This window comes from Oryctolagus cuniculus, chromosome 3 (genome assembly GCF_051225735.1).
Source record: "Oryctolagus cuniculus isolate XC-2025 breed Fujian yellow rabbit chromosome 3, ASM5122573v1, whole genome shotgun sequence".
NCBI lineage: Eukaryota > Metazoa > Chordata > Mammalia > Lagomorpha > Leporidae > Oryctolagus > Oryctolagus cuniculus.
The window spans coordinates 8,778,458-8,797,205 of NC_142869.1; the positions used below are offsets into that span (position 1 = coordinate 8,778,458).

Below are 18,748 nucleotides of genomic sequence, written 5' to 3' on the forward strand. Positions count from 1 at the left end.
CTTCATTCCACCTGCTGCGAGGAGCAAACCCAGGCCCTGGCCAGGGCTTTTCATAAGCCCTCATGAGCACACTTCATTTACTTAAGAGCCTCCTTCCATTTGAAGTATGAATAATCAGTTCCTAAGCAGCAGCAAGAAGAAAATCCAGCTTTGGTCACAGTAGAAGAAATACACAGTGCCTACTCATAGTACTTATCTCTAGCCTGCTTATTCTTAGGAGGAAGAAAATCAAGAAATCCTTCAATATATATACACAGATATTCAAAGGAATACATTAAGTAATACAGATTATTACTAGAAGTGAATTTAAAAAATTAAAAATATTTTCATGTACTATTGTGACAAGCATTGAATGAATTCTTAGACACTGGATTAGGATTCACATCCTCTTGAAGCGTGCTGTGTATTCTGCTTTGAATGGACGCTGGCCATTACAGTACCTTACAGCTAAATGTCCAGCTGGTCAGGATTTTTCGGTTGTAAGCAACAGATGCCAATTCCCATTACCTGAGGTCAAAAAGACTGACGGGGAAGCTGCTATGCGTGTTGACTGAGGGAGCTCCCAAATTAGAGGAACACGTGGAGCAAGACACCTAGGAGCCAAAGAGTGCAACTAACAAAGGTCCCATCAGGGCCCTGGCTGTGTTTTCTCTCCTTTGCACATTCTATAGGGGAGGCAAAGTAGTGAGAGGGCCCATGTGGTCAGTGTGGGGTGTCGAGGTGAATAGGGCATTGCGATGGATGGACAGTCCATCCAAACCACCCACACCAGGAGATGGCTAATTCTGCAAGGGCTCTTACTGGAAGAAACGGAAGTGGATGTGGAGTAGTGACTTCTCACCTATTCTTTTATGCCACCAAGCCCTTGCCTGAGCTGCTTCTCGACCTGCAGGTGGAGAATGGGTGAGGCCCTCGTCCTGCCCCTAGAACAGGAGAGGCCCTCGTCCTCCAGGCCACCTGCCAACCTCCTATTTTCCCCTCAAAACCCAGATGGAGTAACCCATTTGTGTGCAGTGAGGCACAGGAAAGCACTTTTCACTGTTCCACACCCCTAATCTCGTGACACTGCTGTTATTTGTACCTGCGTGGATCTCTCCTTTCAGACCCACAGGAATAAAGTCTGTCTTCCCTGCAGCTTGTGTGCCATGGCAAAGTTAGGACTCAACAGTGAGGGTTGAAATAAATGCAAATAGAAAACCATGGCTTTGCTCTATAAAACGTGTACTTTGAGAGAGCACATGGAAAATTCTCTATTACCTTGGCAAACCTGCGGGACGTCTGAGAAAGACGGACGAGATCTTCCAGGTCCAGGTAAGAGATGATGCGCAGGAGCAAAGTGTCTGAGAGCCGCTCCAGGAAGTCAAATTTGCCTTTGCACAAGTTGAAGACATAGTCTAATATTCCAGCACCAAATATTAAGGCAATCTGAACTGAAATTCAAAGAAACCAACAAAGCAACATGGTTATTCAGTCCTATTTTTACACAATAGAACAAAAAAAAAAAACTGGAAAGAGGCAAAGAGAAAAGTCAGTAAAATTTCAGGAAAATTATTTAATTTTGCCTACTAACTTTGCCTAATAACTGATTTTCCATTATTTCTGAGTTAGGAAGTAGTTCAGAAAGAAATCAACCCTTATGAAGGTTTACCTGAATGAATTAAAATTACAGAAGAAATAAACAAAATTAAAACCAAAAACAATACAAAAGATCAGTGAATAGAAAGCTGTTTTTTTTTTTTTTTAAATAAACAAAGTTGATACACCACTGGCCCAACTAACAACAACAAAAAAATAGAGGTCAATTTTATTGACCCAAGTCAATAAAATCAGAGATGATAAAGGAAATACAACAGATACTGCAGAAATAAAAAGAATCATCAGGGGCCGGTGCCGTGGCTCACTAGGCTAATCTTCCGCCTTGTGACGCCGGCACACCGGGTTCTAGTCCCAGTCGGGGCGCCGGATTCTGTCCCGGTTGCCCCTCTTCCAGGCCAGCTCTCTGCTGTGGCCAGGGAGTGCAGTGGAGGATGGCCCAAGTGCTTGGGCCCTGCACCCCATGGGAGACCAGGAGAAGCACCTGGCTCCTGGCTTCGGATCAGTGCGATGCGCTGGCCGCAGCGCGCCGGCCACGGCGGCCATTGGAGGGTGAACCAATGGCACAGGAAGACCTTTCTCTCTGTCTCTCTCTCTCTCACTGCACTCTGCCTGTCAAAAAAAAAAAAAAAAAAAAGAAGAAGAAATAGATAGATACCTGGACACACAACTTACCTCAATTGAGCCATGAAGACATAGAAAACCTAAACAGACCCATAACCAAGATGGAAACTGAATCAGTAATAAAGGCCCGCCCAACAAAGAAAAGCCCAGGACCAGACAGCTTCAATGCAGCGTTCCACCAGACATTTACAGATTCCAATTCTTCTCACGCTATTCAAAACAATTGCAACAGAGGGAATCCTCCCAAACTTCTTCTATGAAGCCAGCATCACCTTAATTCCTAAGCCAGAAAAAGATACAACAGAGAACTACAGAACAATTTCCCTGATGAACATAGATGCAAAAATCCTCCATAAAATATTTACTAATCGAATCCAACAACATATCAGAAAGATCATTCACCCAGACCAAGCGGATTTATCTGTGGTATGTAGGGATGGTTCAACATTTGCAAATCAATAAATCTGATACGTCACATTAACAAATTGAAGAACAAAAACCATATGGTTATCTCAACAGATGCCGAGAAAGCATTTGATAAAATACAACACCCTTTCATGATGAAAGCTTAAGCAAATTTGGTATAGAAGGAACATCCCCCCAAACAATCAACACAATTTATAACAAACCCATGGCTACCATCCTATTGAATGAGGAAAAGCTAGGGCACTGCCCCGGAGATCCGGAACCAGTCAAGGATGCCCATTCCCACTACTGCTATTCAATATATTCCTGGAACTTTTAGCCAAAGCCATTAGGCAAGAAAAAGAAATCAAAGGGATACAAACTGGGAAGGAGAAAGTCAAACTACTCCTATTTGCAGATGACATGATTCTACTAATATAAGGGATCTAAAAGACTCCACTAAGAGACTATTAGAACTCGTAAGAGTTTGGTAAAGGGGCAGGATATAAAATCAACACACACATACACACACACACACACACACACACACACACATCAACAGCCTTTCCTCTGGAAAGCCCTTTTACTTTAGAAGTGCTTGGAATTCAGAGGTACTTAAGCCCTGACTCTAGAAAGTGGGGATAATCAGTTTTGGAGAGAAGTTTACATGGGCTTTTTATTTTTTATTTATTTATTTATTTATTTATTTTTTATTTTTGACAGGCAGAGTGGACGTGAGAGAGAGAGAGAGAGAGACAGAGAGAAAGGTCTTCCTTTGCCGTTGGTTCACCCTCCAATGGCCGCCACGGCCGGCGTGCTGCGGCCGGCGCACCGCGCTGATCCGATGGCAGGAACCAGGTACTTCTCCTGGTCTCCCATGTGGGTGCAGGGCCCAAGTACTTGGGCCATCCTCCATTGTACTCCCTGGCCACAGCAGAGAGCTGGCCTGGAAGAGGGGCAACAGGGACAGACTCCGGCGCCGGGACTAGAACCCGGTGTGGGGGCGCTGCAAGGCTGAGGATTAGACTAGTGAGCCGCGGCACCGGCTACATGGGCTTTTACTTAAACACAGCCCATTCCTTACATCTGTTCTGAAATCAGAGAGGCCCTTGGATCACAGTTCTGCCTGCCTCTGTGGGGAGCCCAGTGCTCCGGGCAGCTCCACCCACATGCTCCTGAAGGAATGTTCCAGGCTGAGGAGAGAAGATGGGGTCCAAATCTGGGACATTTAGTCTAAGACAGAACACTCTCTCTCTCTTCTAAGAGCCGTCTTCTGTGGTGCTTCCTGAGTTAGAAGCGAGGAAATGGAGAAAAGCCTCCCCACCTTTCTGGTATTGTGATGCCTCCAGCTTTGTTTTTGCTGTATAGTCTTGCTCTAGCTATTTGGGGTCTCCTGTGTTTCCATATGAATTTCAGCATCATTTTTTCCTATATCTGAGAAGAATGTGCTTCGTATTTTTCTTGGTATCACATTGAATCTGTAAATTGCTTTTGGCAGCATGGACATTTTGATGATATTGATTTTTCCAATCCATGAACATGGGAGATTTTTCCATTATTTTGTGTCTTCTTCTATTTCTTTCTTTAATGTTTTGTAATTCTCATAGTAGATATCTTTGACATCCTTAGTTAAATTTATTCAAAGGTATCTGATATTTTTGGTAGCTATTGTGAATGGGATTGATCTTAGAAGTTCTCTCTTGGCCATGGTGTTGTCTATGTGTACAAAAGCTACTGATTTTTTTTTCTATGTTGATTTTATATCCTCGCACTTTACCAAACTCTTTTATGAGTTCCAATAGTCTCTCAGTGGAGTCTTTTGGATCCCCTATATATAGAGTCATGTCATCTGCAAACAGGGATAGTTTGATTTCCTCCTTCCCAATTTGTATCCCTTTGATTTCTTTTTTATTTCTTTTTCTTGCCTAATGGCTCTTGTTAAAACTTCCAGGAGTATACTGAATAGCAATGGTGAGAGTAGGCATCCTCATCCGGTTCTGGATCTCAGTGGGAATGCTTCCAACTTTTCCCCAGTCATATGGCCAGTGGTGTGTCATAAATTGCCTTGATTGTGTTGCGGAATGTTACTTCTATACCAAATTTGCTTAAAGTTTCCATCATGAAAGGGTGAAACAATTTCAAAGTCTCTGTATATATTGAGATAATCATATGGCTATCATCTTTCAATTTATTAATGTGATGCATCACATTGATTGATTTGCAAATGTTGAACCATCTCTGCATACCAGGGATAAATCCCACTTGGTCCAGGTGAATGATCTTTCTGATGTGTTGTTGGATTTGATTGGCTAGTATTTTGTTGAAGAGTTTTGCATCCATGTTCATCATTACTTGGTGTCTTAATCCCTAAGCTAAACACCTGCCCCTTCCATAAACTAGCAGAAGTACTCTCCTGGGTCTGGTGCTGTGGCACAGGGGATGATGCCATCAACTGCAGTGCCAGATCTAATATGGGCACCAGATCAGATCCTGGCTGCTCCACTTCTGATCCAGCTTCCTGCTAATGTGCCTGGGAAATCAGTGCAAGATGGCCCAAGTCCTTGGGCCCCTGAACCCATGTGGGAGACCCAGATGAAGCTCCTGGCTCCTGGCTTTGAGCTGGCCCAGCCCCAACCATTGCAGCTTTTTGGAGAGTGAACCAGCATGGAAGATCTCTCCCTCTCTCTGTAACTCTGCTTTTCAAATAAATAAATAAAGCCTTAAAAAAAGGTATTGTCTTGTGGGTAGGGGTTGGGGTAGGGACATAAAATGAGTTTCCTTAATTCACAGGCCTCCCATCTAGAGGAAGTATCCTGGAGGGAGCGGATGGAAGACATCACAGCTGCAGCACCCCAGACACACGTGGGCCTTCCTGGGATGGTGAGTGTCTACACCAAAGATACAGGGTGTCTTCAGAAAGTTCATGGAAATACTTATGATGAAAAAACTATGCATGGGTCCTGAAATTGCTTTGTGCCAAAATGAAGTTCCCTTTTAATTCTATTTCCCCACCAACTTTTTGCAGTACCGTTACATTTCCAGAAGAAAGAAACCACAGGAATAGAATTTCAGAAGCAATGACAGAGGCAGAATGAATGGCAGTAACACCAGCAAATTGAAGCCCCTGCTACTGTACAAAACATGTTTAGTTTTTCATTTACTTATAAATTTATTCATTCATTTATTTGAAAGCAGAGAAACAGAGACAGAGAACGAAATATGTGCCATCTGCTAGTCCACACTCCAAATGCCCACAACAGCTGAGGCTGAGTCCAGAACTCAATCTGGGTGGCAGAGACCCACGTACTCGAGCCCTCACCTGCTGGCCCCTAGCCTGGGCATCAGCAGAGAGTTGGATATGGGAAGTGGAATGGGGCCTTCATCCCTGCGTTCTGTTATGAGGTGCAGGTGTCCTGAGCAGCCTCTTAACTGCTGCACCAAACAGCTGCTCCTAACACATATTTAAAATAACAAACTTTGGAAGAGGTGTGCAAACAAGGCAAATCAAAACACCAAATAACAAACACCATAAGGTAGAAAGCACGTGTTTCGAATGCAAATATTCTAAGGTCTTTGATGTTTAAGGAGAAAATGGGAAATACTGATAAATGTCAGATGTTTATAAGTTAAACTAGGCTTGTTAAAATTTTAAAGGCTATCACCAAGAAGAAGGCAGGAAGGGAGGGGGAGGAGGAAACAAGGAAGGAAGGAAGGAAGGAAGGAAGGAAGGTAGGGGAGAGAGATCAAAATAAAGACAAAGAAAATACAATGATGGGCTGGCATTGTGTCATTATGGGTTAAACTGCTGCCTGCAGTGCCGTCATCCCATATGGGTTCCAGTTCAAGTCCCAGCTCTCTGATCCAGCTCTCTACTAATGGTCTGAGAAAATCAGTGGAAGCTGACCCAAGTGCTTGGGCCCCTGAACCCACATGGGAGAACGGATTAGGCTCCTGGCTTCAGCTGGGCCCAGCCCTGGCCGTGGTGGCCACTTGGGGAGTGAACCAGCAGATAAAAGCGCTCTCTCTCTCTCTTTCTCTGTAACTCTGTGTCGCTCCCCCAATTGCGGAGGAACAACACCCGAGGCTGTTTTCTTTCCCCGGTCCTTCCAGGATTTGCTGCCGCTCCCTGGCCTCCGCGGAGGAGCGGCACCAACGAGCTCTCCAACCGACTCTCTCAGGGGGGGTCCCCTTGTTGTCTCTCTCCCCCTTTTATAGTCCTCTCCCACCAATCCGTGCTCCGCTGCCCGCGTGCTGAGCACACTGCTTTCTTCCAATCAGAAGCTGGATCAGAAATCAGCTAATTGACGAAGCAGCTGTGTAAAATTTGTTTTCTCCCTCTCAGCGCCATATGGTGGGAGATCAGACGCTTAGAGTTAGCTTCAGTCCACAGTCTCAGTACCTATTTGTCTCCTGGGCGCCCCACCATGTTGTGGGAGACGGACCCTGTTCCCCACAACTCTGCCTTTCAAATAAAAAGGAAATACAGGGTTAACTTCCAAAATATTTTATCTGGAATCCACTGGAGACTGATTCACAGCTGAACAAAACAGAAAACCCAATTTAAGATGACTTAGCCAAAGCAGAGCTTATTTTGTAACTGCTGTCTGGAGACAGCAACTCAAGGCTGGAGTGGGAGAGTTCCATTACCTCATTAATGTCCCCAGATCCTTTTAGCTTTAGGTTTCACATTCCTAGGATGTGGCTCTCTTCAGGGTCACTGTGACGCGCTTCCTGTTTCCAAGGCAGCAGAACCGTGCTCCAGGAGATCAAAGGGACAGGGAGGGGACACAAGGTGCTGCCAGTGGTCCGTCCTGTCTAAGTCACCTTCCAGGAGGCTCCGGACAAGAACGTCAGTTCACGACTTCCTGGGCAAGAATGGGCCATGGGCCATGTCTGCAAGGCAGAGGAAAATGCAGCCTGTGTCTGAAGCACGGATAAAGAGGGATAAAGAAAACCCAACAGCGAGGAGGAAACGGAAGTGCAACAAGGAAGCAAAGAAAAGCATAAGAGGAATGCAGAAAACAAGAGGGTGGAAATGACAAGCATGTTAGTAATCACACTTAAGTATGAATCAACTAACTGTGCCCAATCAAAGACTCTCAGATAAATCTCACACACACACACATCATTCCGTCCACACACACACACACACACACACACACACATCATTCCATCCATGTGCAATTTACAAGAGATAGGCCCAAAAAATGATGATGGGGAAAAGTGAAAGTAATAGAATGGAAAAGATAAACACCAACTCAAACCTAAAGGAAGCTGATATACTCACATTAATCGCAGACAAAATACACTTTAAAGTGGTACTCATTGTCAGGGATAAGGAGAACCACTGTTTAATGATAAAAGGAAGAATTCTCCAGGAGGGTTTAATACTTTCAAACCAGTCTTCCCAAAGCAAACATTTAACAGGATTATGATGAAGACAGGATGATTCCTCCATGACAATGGAGATTTTATAACACCTCCATCAGGGCCGGCATGTGGCTGGCGTTGATAAAGCTGCTGCCTGTGATGCCAGCATCCCCATAAGGATGCCAGTTCAAGTCCCCAGTGTTCCACTTCTGATCCAGCTCCCCGATAAGGCCCCTGAGAAAGCAGCAGAAGATGGCCCATGTGCTTGGGCCCCTCCATCCATATGGAAGACCCAGAAGAAGTTCCTGGTTCCTGGCTCCTGGCTTCAGCCTAGCTCAACATGGGCCACTTGCAGCTATCTGGGAACTGAATCAGCAGATGAAAGATTCTCTCTCTGTAACTCTGCCTTTCAAATAAAATAAATATTAAAAATCTGCATCAATACTTGATACACAAGATCACAAAGCAATGAGCTGTAGTTGTGGCTGAGTGAGGAAGAAAGTGGACTAGGAACCTACTGGGGTCCCTGTGCAGGTTCAAGTACTTCCTCTCTAAGGAGGGACTTTGTTTGTTTATTTTTTAAATTATTTTCCTTTCTTTAAAAAAAGCAGGTTACTTATTATTTGCATCCACTTAAAGGAAGCATGTCAGAGAAAAAGGGGAGGAGAGGTGGTCCACCAGCTTAGTCAAGCCCCAGATGCTCACAGCAGGCAGGGCGGGGCCAGGCCAAAGCCAGGAGCCCAGAACTCAATCTGGGTTCCCTACTTGGGTGGCAGGGACCTAGAAAGTTGATTTTTTAAAGCATTAATAAATAAATAAACTTTCAAGAATAAACAAGGAAAAAAAGGACAAAGTCATAAATCAGTCCAATCAGAAATATTAAGCCTTCTTACTGTAACATAAATTTAAAATATGTTATCTCAAAAACTAAGAAAGAAAGGGAAAAGGAAGGAAGACAGGAGGGAGAGGGGAGAGAGGGGGGAGAGAGGGAGGGAAGGAGGAAGGGGAATATCATTATATTCTTAGAATTGTATCTACAAGGGGCCAGCGCTCTGGCACGGCAGATTAAAGCCCCAGCCTGCAACACTGGCATCCCATACGGGTGCTGGTTCAAGTCCCAGCTGCTCCTCTTCTGATCTAGCTCTCTGTTATGGCCTGGGAAAGCAGTACAAGATGGCCCAACTCCTTGGGCCCTCGCACCCATGTGGAAGACCCAGAAGAAGCTCCTGACTTCTGGCTTCGGATTGGCTCAGCTTTGGCCGTTGCGGTCATTTGGGGAGTGAACCAGCAGAATGGAAGACCTCTCTCTTTAGTTCTACCTCTCTCTATAACTCTTTCAAATAAAATTTTTAAAAAATTGTATTTACGAACCACATTGAATCTATTAAAAACTAATTTAAAAAATTTTTAAAGAGGTAAAAACAGAGATCAGACAAATTGGATAATGCTCTGAAAAAGTATAATTTACCAATTCTGAGTGAAGAAGAAACAGAAGATGTGAGAGATCTTTACAAGGAAATAAATGCACCCACTGACTGAGCAGGAGAGGAAAATTCCCAGTAAAGCTTCAGGTCTCCCCTGCTTCCTGGATTAGCTTTACAGTCTCAAGGAACAGACGGTCCGCATCTTACACAATTTGTTCCAAAGAACAGAAAGAGAAGGAAACCCCCATTCTCATTGGGAGGTTGTATAGACCAGCAGTAACAGTAAGCAAAAGGAAAAGTGTAGGGCAAACTTCACATTGGAACATATGCGATGAAAACTGTAAGTAAAATATTGGGAAATTCAACATACAAAAAATAAATTGTGATCATTACAGCTAATCATGGAATGATCCAAGGATGGAGTAACTTCACAAAACATACTATTAAACAATTTACCATATTAATATATAGAAAGGGAATGATCATTTCAACAATGTAGAAAAATTATTTCATGTAATTCTAACATCTATTTTTTAAGAAGAAAACAATAGAATTTACTGAGAAAGATAAAAGAAAATCTAAAAAAATGGGAGAGATATGCCATATTTGTGTTGGGAAGATTCAATACCAAAAGGTAACAATTCTGCCCTTGAAAATGTAAATTCAATCAATAAGCTTTATCAGCTTATCTTAAAATTCATATGTAGAGTAAAGTTTTTGGGTCCAGCATTGTGGCACAGTAGGTTAAGCCACCACCTGCAAGGCCAGCAGCTGTATATAGGTGCTGATTTGAGCCCTGCTGCTCCACTTTTGGTCCAGCTCCCTGCTAATGTGCCTGGAAAAGCAGTGGGAAATGGCCCAAGTGCTTGCACCCAAGGCCCTGCACTCATGTGGGAATCCTGGATGGAGTTCCAGGCTCCAGGCTTTGGTCTGGTCTAGCCCTGGCTGTTGCAGCCATTTGGAGGGAAAACCATCAAATGGAAGATCTCTCCCTCTCTCTAAGTGCCTTTCAAATAAATAAATACATCTTTAAAAACAGCTTTCATCACCTTTGCAAAGAAAAGGGGGAGGAAGAAGATGAATTCTTTTTAAGAAAAGTCACTGTAAGGGCCTGAGCTTTGGCACAGCAGGTTAAGTTGCCACTGCAGACTCCAGCATCCCTTATCAGAGCACCTGTGAGTCCTGGCTGCTCCTCTTCCGATCCAGCTCCCTGCTTGTCGCTCCGCTCCCCGTCTTCACGGAGGAACGACACAGGACCCTGCGCTGTTCTTTCGTCTGCTTGGCCCTCCCCGGGTTTGCTGCTGGTTCTTCCCGGGTTGGCTACCGACCCTTCCACCTCTGTGGAAGGGCGGTTCCCCCTGCCACTTTCCCCACTTCCGCGAGGGAGCGGCACACCGCCAGCCGGCTCTCTCGGGGGCTGCACAGGTGCTCCTTCAGATAGATGTTCCTGGTGCATGTTGTCTCTCTCCTCCTTTATAGTCCTCTTCCACCAATCCCAACTCTGCTACCCACATGCCGAGTACGCTGCTCTCCTCCAATCAGGAGCAGGTCCTACAGTTTATTGGTTGAACTGGAGGCAGCTGTGTAGAAGCTGTTTCCTCCTCTCCCAGCACCATATTGTGGGAGAGCAGATGCATAGAATAAGTCTTAATTCCAGTAACTTAGTCTAGTCCGAGTTGCTCCCAGTTGCTCCCCACACCTGCTAATGCACCTGGGAAAGCAACAGATGATGGCCCAAGTGCTTGAGCCCCTGCTACCCAAGTTGGAGATCATAATGGAGTTCTAGGCTCCTGACTTCTGCTCAGCCTGGATTGGCTCTTTGAAGCCATTTAGGGAGTAAACTAGAGGATAGAAGACCTCTCTCTCTCTCTCTCTCTCTCTCTCTCTCTCTCCCTCTGTGTGTATGTCACTGTGACTTTCAAATAAATAAATTTTTGAAAGATTATAATTAAAGGGGTTGTTGTGGGTGCAGCAGGGTGAAGCAGAGGATGGAAGATTTCTCTCTGTGTCTCTATGTAGCTCTACCTTTCAAATAAATAATTTTTTTAAAAAAAGATGATAACTACAGTACTGTTGTGTTGGTACAAAATAAGCAGACAATGGAACAAAATAGCCCTGGAAATGACAGGCATACAGTTGCAATATGTAAAAGATGGAACTATAAAACAGTGTGGAGTAACTGAACTCTCCTATTATGATGCCTGGAACACTGACAAGCTTATAGGGAAGAAGTTCAGACTTTTCATCCCATCATATCCCAAAATTAACTTTAAATTTGTTAGAGATCTCAAGGTAAAAACAAATCAAAAACTATTTATAACTTAACATAGGAGAATATCCTTCTGAAATCAGGATAGGGAAAGACATCTCAAACAAAAACTAAAAGACTGACAGCTACTTTTTAAAATGTTTGTTTTTGTTTTCATCTGCTTGAAAGGCAGAGAGACAGAGAGAGATTTTCCACCTGTAGGTTCACTCCCCAAATGCCCACAACAGCCAGGGCTGGCCCAGGCCAAAGCTAGGAGCCAGGAACTCCATCTGTGTCTCCTACATGGGTGACAGAGGCCCAAGTACTTGAGCCATCATCTGCTGCCTCCCAGAGTGCATTAGCAGGAAGCTGGATTGGAAGCAGAGTAGCTGGAACTATAAATGGCACTTTGATATAGTGTGCACAAATCCCACTGTGCCACAATGTCCATCCCAAGATTGACAACTTTTGATTGCATAAAAATTCTTAATTTCTGTATAGGTAAACACAAGATAAAAGGGAAATAAAAAATGTGATGAAATAACTGCAAAACATACCAAAAGCAAAGATTTACAATTTTCTCTTTTTTTTAAGATCTATTTATTTATTTGGAAGTCAGAGTTATAGAGAGACAGAGGTAGAGGCAGAGAGAGAAACAGAGAGAGAGGTCCTCCAACCGATGGTTCACTCCCCAAATGACCACAATGGCCAGAGCTGGGCCCATCAGGTGCCAGGAGCCAGGATCCAGGATCCAGGAGCTTCCTCCAAGTCTCCTATGCGGATGCAAGGGGCCCAAGCACTTGGGCCATCTTCCACTGCCCCCCCAGGCCATTAGCAGGAAGCTGAGACTTGAACCAGTGCCCATAGGAAATTCCGGCACTGCAGGCAGCGGTTTTACCTAGTACACCACAGCGCTGGCCTCAGATTTATAATTTCCTATACAAAAATTTTCTATAGTCAATAAACAAATGGCAAATAACAAAATAGAAAGAGTATCCAGTGAAGATGGATTAAGGGCAGGCACTCGACACAGTGGTTAAGGTGCTGCTTGGAACATGCACATCCCCTATCGGAGGTCCAGGTGCCAGTCTCAGCTCCCCTTCTAATTCCAGCTGCTTACTGGTGTGCACCCTGAGAGGCGGCAGCAGACTCTCCAGGAGTGGACCCTGCTACCCACATCGAAGACTGGGATTAAGTTCTGGGCTCCCGGCTTCGCCATGGCCCAACTCTGGCTATTGTAGACATCTGGGAAGTGAGCGAGTGAATGGAAGATCTCTGTCTTTGTCTGCCTGTCTGTCCTCTCTCTCTCTCTGCCTTTCAACCGAATTTTTAAAATAAATGAAAATGGGAGGGCAGGGCACACCGGCAAGATGTTGGCGCCCCAGCAGACGATGCTCCCTGAGAAACCTGGCCACAAAAGGCACAGGGCAGTTCTGAGAAAGGAAAGGAACTCGCAAGAGGAGAGACTGCGGCATCTCGCAGGAGGAGAATGCTGTTGGAGAGAGAAAGGCAGAAGTTACATGAGGGGTGGTGGCTAAGGGAGCAGAAGGTACAAGAAGAATTCGGAATAAAGAAGGAAAGGGAAGAGTTATGTAGAAAACAGGAGCAAGAACCACGGAAAGTTAAAGGAAGAATGGAAAGAACAGTAGAGAGAGGAGGAGGAGCAGAAACGGCATGGGGGGCAGGGAGGAGGTTCATGCACTGCCCGGCTTCTCGGGGCTGGGCTCTGCCCTGCCGTGGGGGTGAAGGGTAAGCTGCAGGCACATCGGGTTTAGCCCAGAGTTTTTCTATTTTGTTGTTTCCTGTGTTTGGGAAGAATCACGTACTTCTCTAGGTACATACAAGTTTCCTTCTTTGGGTCTGTGCAGTGGTGGATTCCCGCAAATTAAGGTTTTCTTCAGCTTTACCCAACTTCTTTCTACCAAGGATTGGCAAACTTTCTGTAGAGGGCCACAGACTAAGTAGAGCAGGCACTGTGTCTGTATGGTCTCCGAGGCAAGAATCTAACTCTGCCAGAGTGCCCTGAAAACAGCCGCAGGGAACATGTAAATGCTCCAGTGAAATTGTATTTACAAAATTAATTAATTAATTAAAATGCAAAAACAACAAAGATGAATTAGCAATTCTCAGGAGAGAAATTGCCCATGGCAAAAAGTAAAAGGAATTCAGCCTCATTAATCATCAGGCTTTGGCAAAAATTTGTATGTGTCTCTTATTACACCAAGTTTTGTGAGAATGCACGGGGAGATAGCGCCTCTTATAAAACACTGATGGGAGAATAAGTTGATTTAACTCTTTTGGAAAGCAGATTGTCAACACCTGGTAAAGTTAAAGGAATACACACACACACACACACACACACACACACACACATCTTACCACCCAAAAAATGCACTTCAACATACTAAACTTTGAGAAACTCTCACACAGATAAATGAAGAAGAGATAAAGATTCATTGCTGCAGAAAAGTAGAAGCGATTTAACCACTCTCAGTAGAGAAAACTGGCTGAAGAAGCTATGGTTTATAATACAATAAATACGATAAAGACGAGCTATTGAATTGAAGGAAGTAGACCTACAGATATCTACATGGATAAATCTAAAAACAGTGTTAAGTGACAAAATTTTAAAAGTATAAATAGAATCTGATGCCATTTATGTAAAAATTGTTAAGCAAATAAAAGTAGTGTGTGGCATGCATCTCTTTGCAACTATATGTAGTATAGTATGCTTGGAAATAATGGAGACGATATAGGAGGGAGTGGAAATTTGGCTAGATATTGTGTTCTTAAAAGATAACAAGTAAGGGGCCGGCGCTGTGGTTCAGCAGGTTAACGCCCTGGCCTGAAGCACCGGCATCCCATATGGGTGCCGGTTCTAGTCCCGGCTGCTCTTCTTTCTGATCCAGCTCTCTGCTATGGCCTGGGATAGCAGTGGAAGATGTACCAAGTCCTTGGGCCCCTGCACCCACGTGGGAGACCCGGAAGAAGCTCCTGGTTCCTGGCTTCAGATCGGCGCAGCTCCGGCCGTTGCGGCCATCTGGGGAGTAAACCAGCGGATGGAAGACCTCTCTCTATCTCTACCTCTCTCTGTAACTCTATCTTTCAAATAAATAAAATAAATCTTTAATTAAAAAAAAAAGATAACAAGTAAACATGGTGTTCAGATCAGTATCAAATATACTAAAACTGGGAATGATAAGAATAAGATTAATGAAGCTCTGAGAGAGGATGACACAAAAATTGAAACTATTCAGAAAAATAAACCATTCAGAGTAGATTATCTGATCGCATGTGATTAAGCCAGAAATCAAGAAAAAGCAACTGCAAAATCCCCAACTACTGGCAGCAGGTATTTGGTACAGGGGTTAACACATCCAAGATCTGCATTAGAGGACGTGGGTTCTATTCTCAGTTCTCGCTCCAGCTCTGGCTCCCTGGAAGGCAGCAGTGATGGCTCAGTAACTGGGTTCCTGCCACACATGTGAAAGACCTGGATTGAGTTCCAGGCTCTGCGTTTCAGCCTGGCCAAGGACAATCCTGGCTGTTCTGAGCATTTGGGAACTGAACCAACAGGTGCAAGATATTCTCTCTCTCTCTCATTTTTTTAAAAATCTTATTAACCCCCAACTATATGGAAATTAAACTATATTTAAAGAAGAAATCAAAGTGGAAATTTTTAAAAAATATTTATTTATTTATTTATTTGAAAGGCAGAATTACAGAGAGAGAGGGAGAGAGACAGAGAAAGAAGTCTTCCATCCTTGGGTTCCTTCCTTAAATGGCTGCCACAGCCAGAGCTGGGCTAATTTGAAGCCAAGAGCTTTTTCCAGGTCTTCCATGCAGATGCAGGGGCCCCAAGCACTTGGACCATTTTCTACTGCTTTCCCAAGCCATCAGCAGGGAGCTGGATCAGAAGTGGAGCAGCCAGAACACAAACTGGCACCCATATGGGATGTCGGTGCTGCAGATGGGGGCTTAACCTACTATGCCACAGTGCTGGCTCTGAAGTGGAAATCTTTAGAAAATATTTTTAAAGGAATAAGAATAAAGATACAACTTACAAAAATTTGTATAGGGGCTGGCGTTGTGACTTAGTGGGCTAAACTGCCTCTTTAGATGCCCATATTGGAGCACTGGTTTGAGTCCTGGCTGATCAGCTTCTGATCCAGCTTTCGGCTGATGTACCTGCAGGCACTTGAGACCCTGCCACCCACATGGGAAACCAGGATGGAGTTCCTGGCTCCTGGCTTTGGCCTGGCCCACACCTGGCTCTTGCATTCTTGCAGCCATTTGAGGAATGAACCAGCAGATGAAATATTTTTTTCTCTCGCAGTTTCTCTCTTTCTCTCTCCCTCTCTCTCTCTCCCTCTCTTTCTCCCTCTCTCTCCCTCCCTCTCTCTCTCTCTCTCTCCCTTTCAAATAAATCTTAAGAGAGAAAGAGGAAAAAATGAAGGAAGGAGGGAAGGAAGGAAGGAAAGGAGGGAGGGAGGGAAGGAGGGAGTTGTTTAACATAGCCAAAGCAGCTGTTAAAGAAAATTTACGCAAAAACAAGGCTAAAAATAATAATTTACACTTCCATCTAAAGATATTAGGAAAAGTGTAGCAAACCTAGGATGGGTAGTAGGAAGGAAATAATAAAAGGTAAGAACAGAAATCAACTTATAAAAATATGCAAAAAAAAGTTTAAAAAAATTAGGCAAAACTGGCAGAGCTAAAAGTTAGTTCTTTGAAAAAAATTACTGGGGCAGGCACTGGGCCTGCAGTGCCAGCATCCTATATGGGTGCTAGTTCAAGTCCCGGCTGCTCCTCTTCCAACCCAGCTCTCTGCCAAGGCCTGGGAAAGCAGTGGGAGATGGCCCAAGTGTTTGGGCTCCTGCACCTGCGTGGGAGACATGGAAGAAGCTCCTGGGTTTGGACTTGCACAACTCCAGCCGTTGCGGCCATTTGGGGAGTGAAGCGGCAGATGGAAGATTCTCTCTCTCTCTCTCTGCCTCTCCTTCTCTCTGTGTGTAACTCTGACTTTCAAATAAATAAATAAACTTTAAAATAAAATTACTAAAACAAATAGACCCTTGGCAAGATTGATCAAGGGGGAAAAATGGGGAAATAAAGTCCACAAATTACCATTTTTAAGGAATGAAAAAGAGAACAGAATTACAGATCCTATGGACATTGAAAGAAGAGGGTATTATGAACAAATCACAGCAACAAATTTGAAAATTTGGGAAGAAGGAAGTATGTATAATAAATATTAACATCTTTTGTTAGTAGTGTTAGGTCTCTGTAATATTACTTTCCATGGTTTAATGAATTTTGAAACATTTAAGGAGCAGAGCGCAGAACGCGGTGTCTAAGAGTCTTCATTTTGTGTTGATGTAGTGCACTCTTGTGTATGTGCCCAGACCATTTCTGGAAGGATATAGACGGAGCTGGGAATGAATGATGCTTGTCACTGCAACTGGGAACACGGGGTCAGAGGGAGACTTATTTTCAAGCTAAATTGTTTTTATCTGATTCAGCTTTTATGGTACCATGTACACTTACTTATTAATTTTTTAAATCTCAAAATAAAAACATAATAAGCCGGCGCCGCGGCTCACTAGGCTAATCCTCCGCCTAGCGGCGCCGGCACACCGGGTTCTAGTCCCTGTCGGGGCGCCGGATTCTGTCCCGGTTGCCCCTCTTCCAGGCCAGCCCTCTGCTGTGGCCAGGGAGTGCAGTGGAGGATGGCCCAGGTGCTTGGGCCCTGCACCCCATGGGAGACCAGGAAAAGCACCTGGCTCCTGGCTCCTGCCATCGGATCAGCGCGGTGCGCCGGCCGCAGCGCGCCGGCCGCGGCGGCCATTGGAGGGTGAACCAACGGCAAAGGAAGACCTTTCTCTCTGTCTCTCTCTCTCACTGTCCACTCTGCCTGTCAAAAAATAAAAAATAAAAAAATAAAATAAAAAATAAAAAAAAAATAAAAAAATAAAAACATAATAAAATGCAACATCTTACTTTGATCTGCCTTTCGTGCACTGCAGCCCAGAGCAGACCCTCACCTGCCTCCAGGGCTCCTCTCATTGCACTCTCCTCTCTGACCCCCACCTGCAGGACCCAACCCCAGGTCTGCAGACTAGAGATCCAGGCTGAAGACTAGGAGCAGCCCAGGGCAGCAATGAGTGGGGAGCTGCTGGTGAAGGGAGGGAGGAAATTAAGCCCCAAGTGGAAGACTGAGGTCTAGGCCTGAGAAAAGGACCCAGAGAGGCTGGCGCCGTGGCTCACTAGGCTAATCCTCCACCTTGCGGCACCGGCACACCAGGTTCTAGTCCCAGTCAGGGCACTGGGGTCTGTCCCGGTTGCCCCTCTTCCAGGCCAGCTCTCTGCTGTGGCCCCGGAGTGCAGTGGAGGATGGCCCAGGTGCTTGGGCCCTGCACCCCATGGGAGACCAGGAGAAGTACCTGGCTCCTGCTGCGGCGGCCATTGGAGGGTGAACCAATGGCACAGGAAGACCTTTCTCTCTGTCTCTGTCTCTCTCCCTCTCTCACTGTCCACTCTGCCTGTCCAAAAAAAAAAAAAAAAAAAAAAGGCCCAGAGAAAATGGACGCTGGGTCCACGGCATGAGGCTGACCTCACTTTGGAAAAACAAAGTAAGAACTGTTCGTTACCATTTTCTGATTCCCGGTGTGCCAATATTCCTAGAACCAGAACTCAGAATGCACTTCAGGATTATTAGTATTTATTAGTATTGTCAATTTTCCACAATAATCCTTACCGTAACTATCTAATCCCATTTTCCCATAAGTCATTTAAATGTCCAATGGAATTTATTACTTTGACATCTAAACTATATCTCTCACATTTTCAGTAACATGCAGTATCAGAAATAAAAAATAAAAACAGAACAAAACAAAAAACTAATTGTCATTTGCTCCAGAAAATATGGTCGTTGAAGTCATTTGGTTTTCTCACAGAGGTCTTTGTGGATCAGCCTAAATACTTAACCACCACTTAAAGTCTTCCCAAGACCTAAGCCACCAACTGAAAAATGGACACATGTTGGAAAACAACTATTTTTAGTTGAATTCGACCTCAATCTATG

The 18,748-nt window shown here is 44.5% G+C and overlaps 1 protein-coding gene across 2 annotated transcripts in view; it reads right to left on the reverse strand.

The window, feature by feature from the left end:
- FBXO36 (F-box protein 36) overlaps positions 1–18,748 on the reverse strand; it is a 99,936-nt gene that overhangs the window by 19,494 nt on the left and 61,694 nt on the right. For both annotated transcript variants that reach the window (XM_002712441.6, XM_089329784.1), the window contains one exon: positions 1,258–1,430. In XM_002712441.6, coding sequence (XP_002712487.3) covers positions 1,258–1,430 — 173 coding nt within the window. The remainder of the gene's footprint in view (positions 1–1,257; positions 1,431–18,748) is intronic.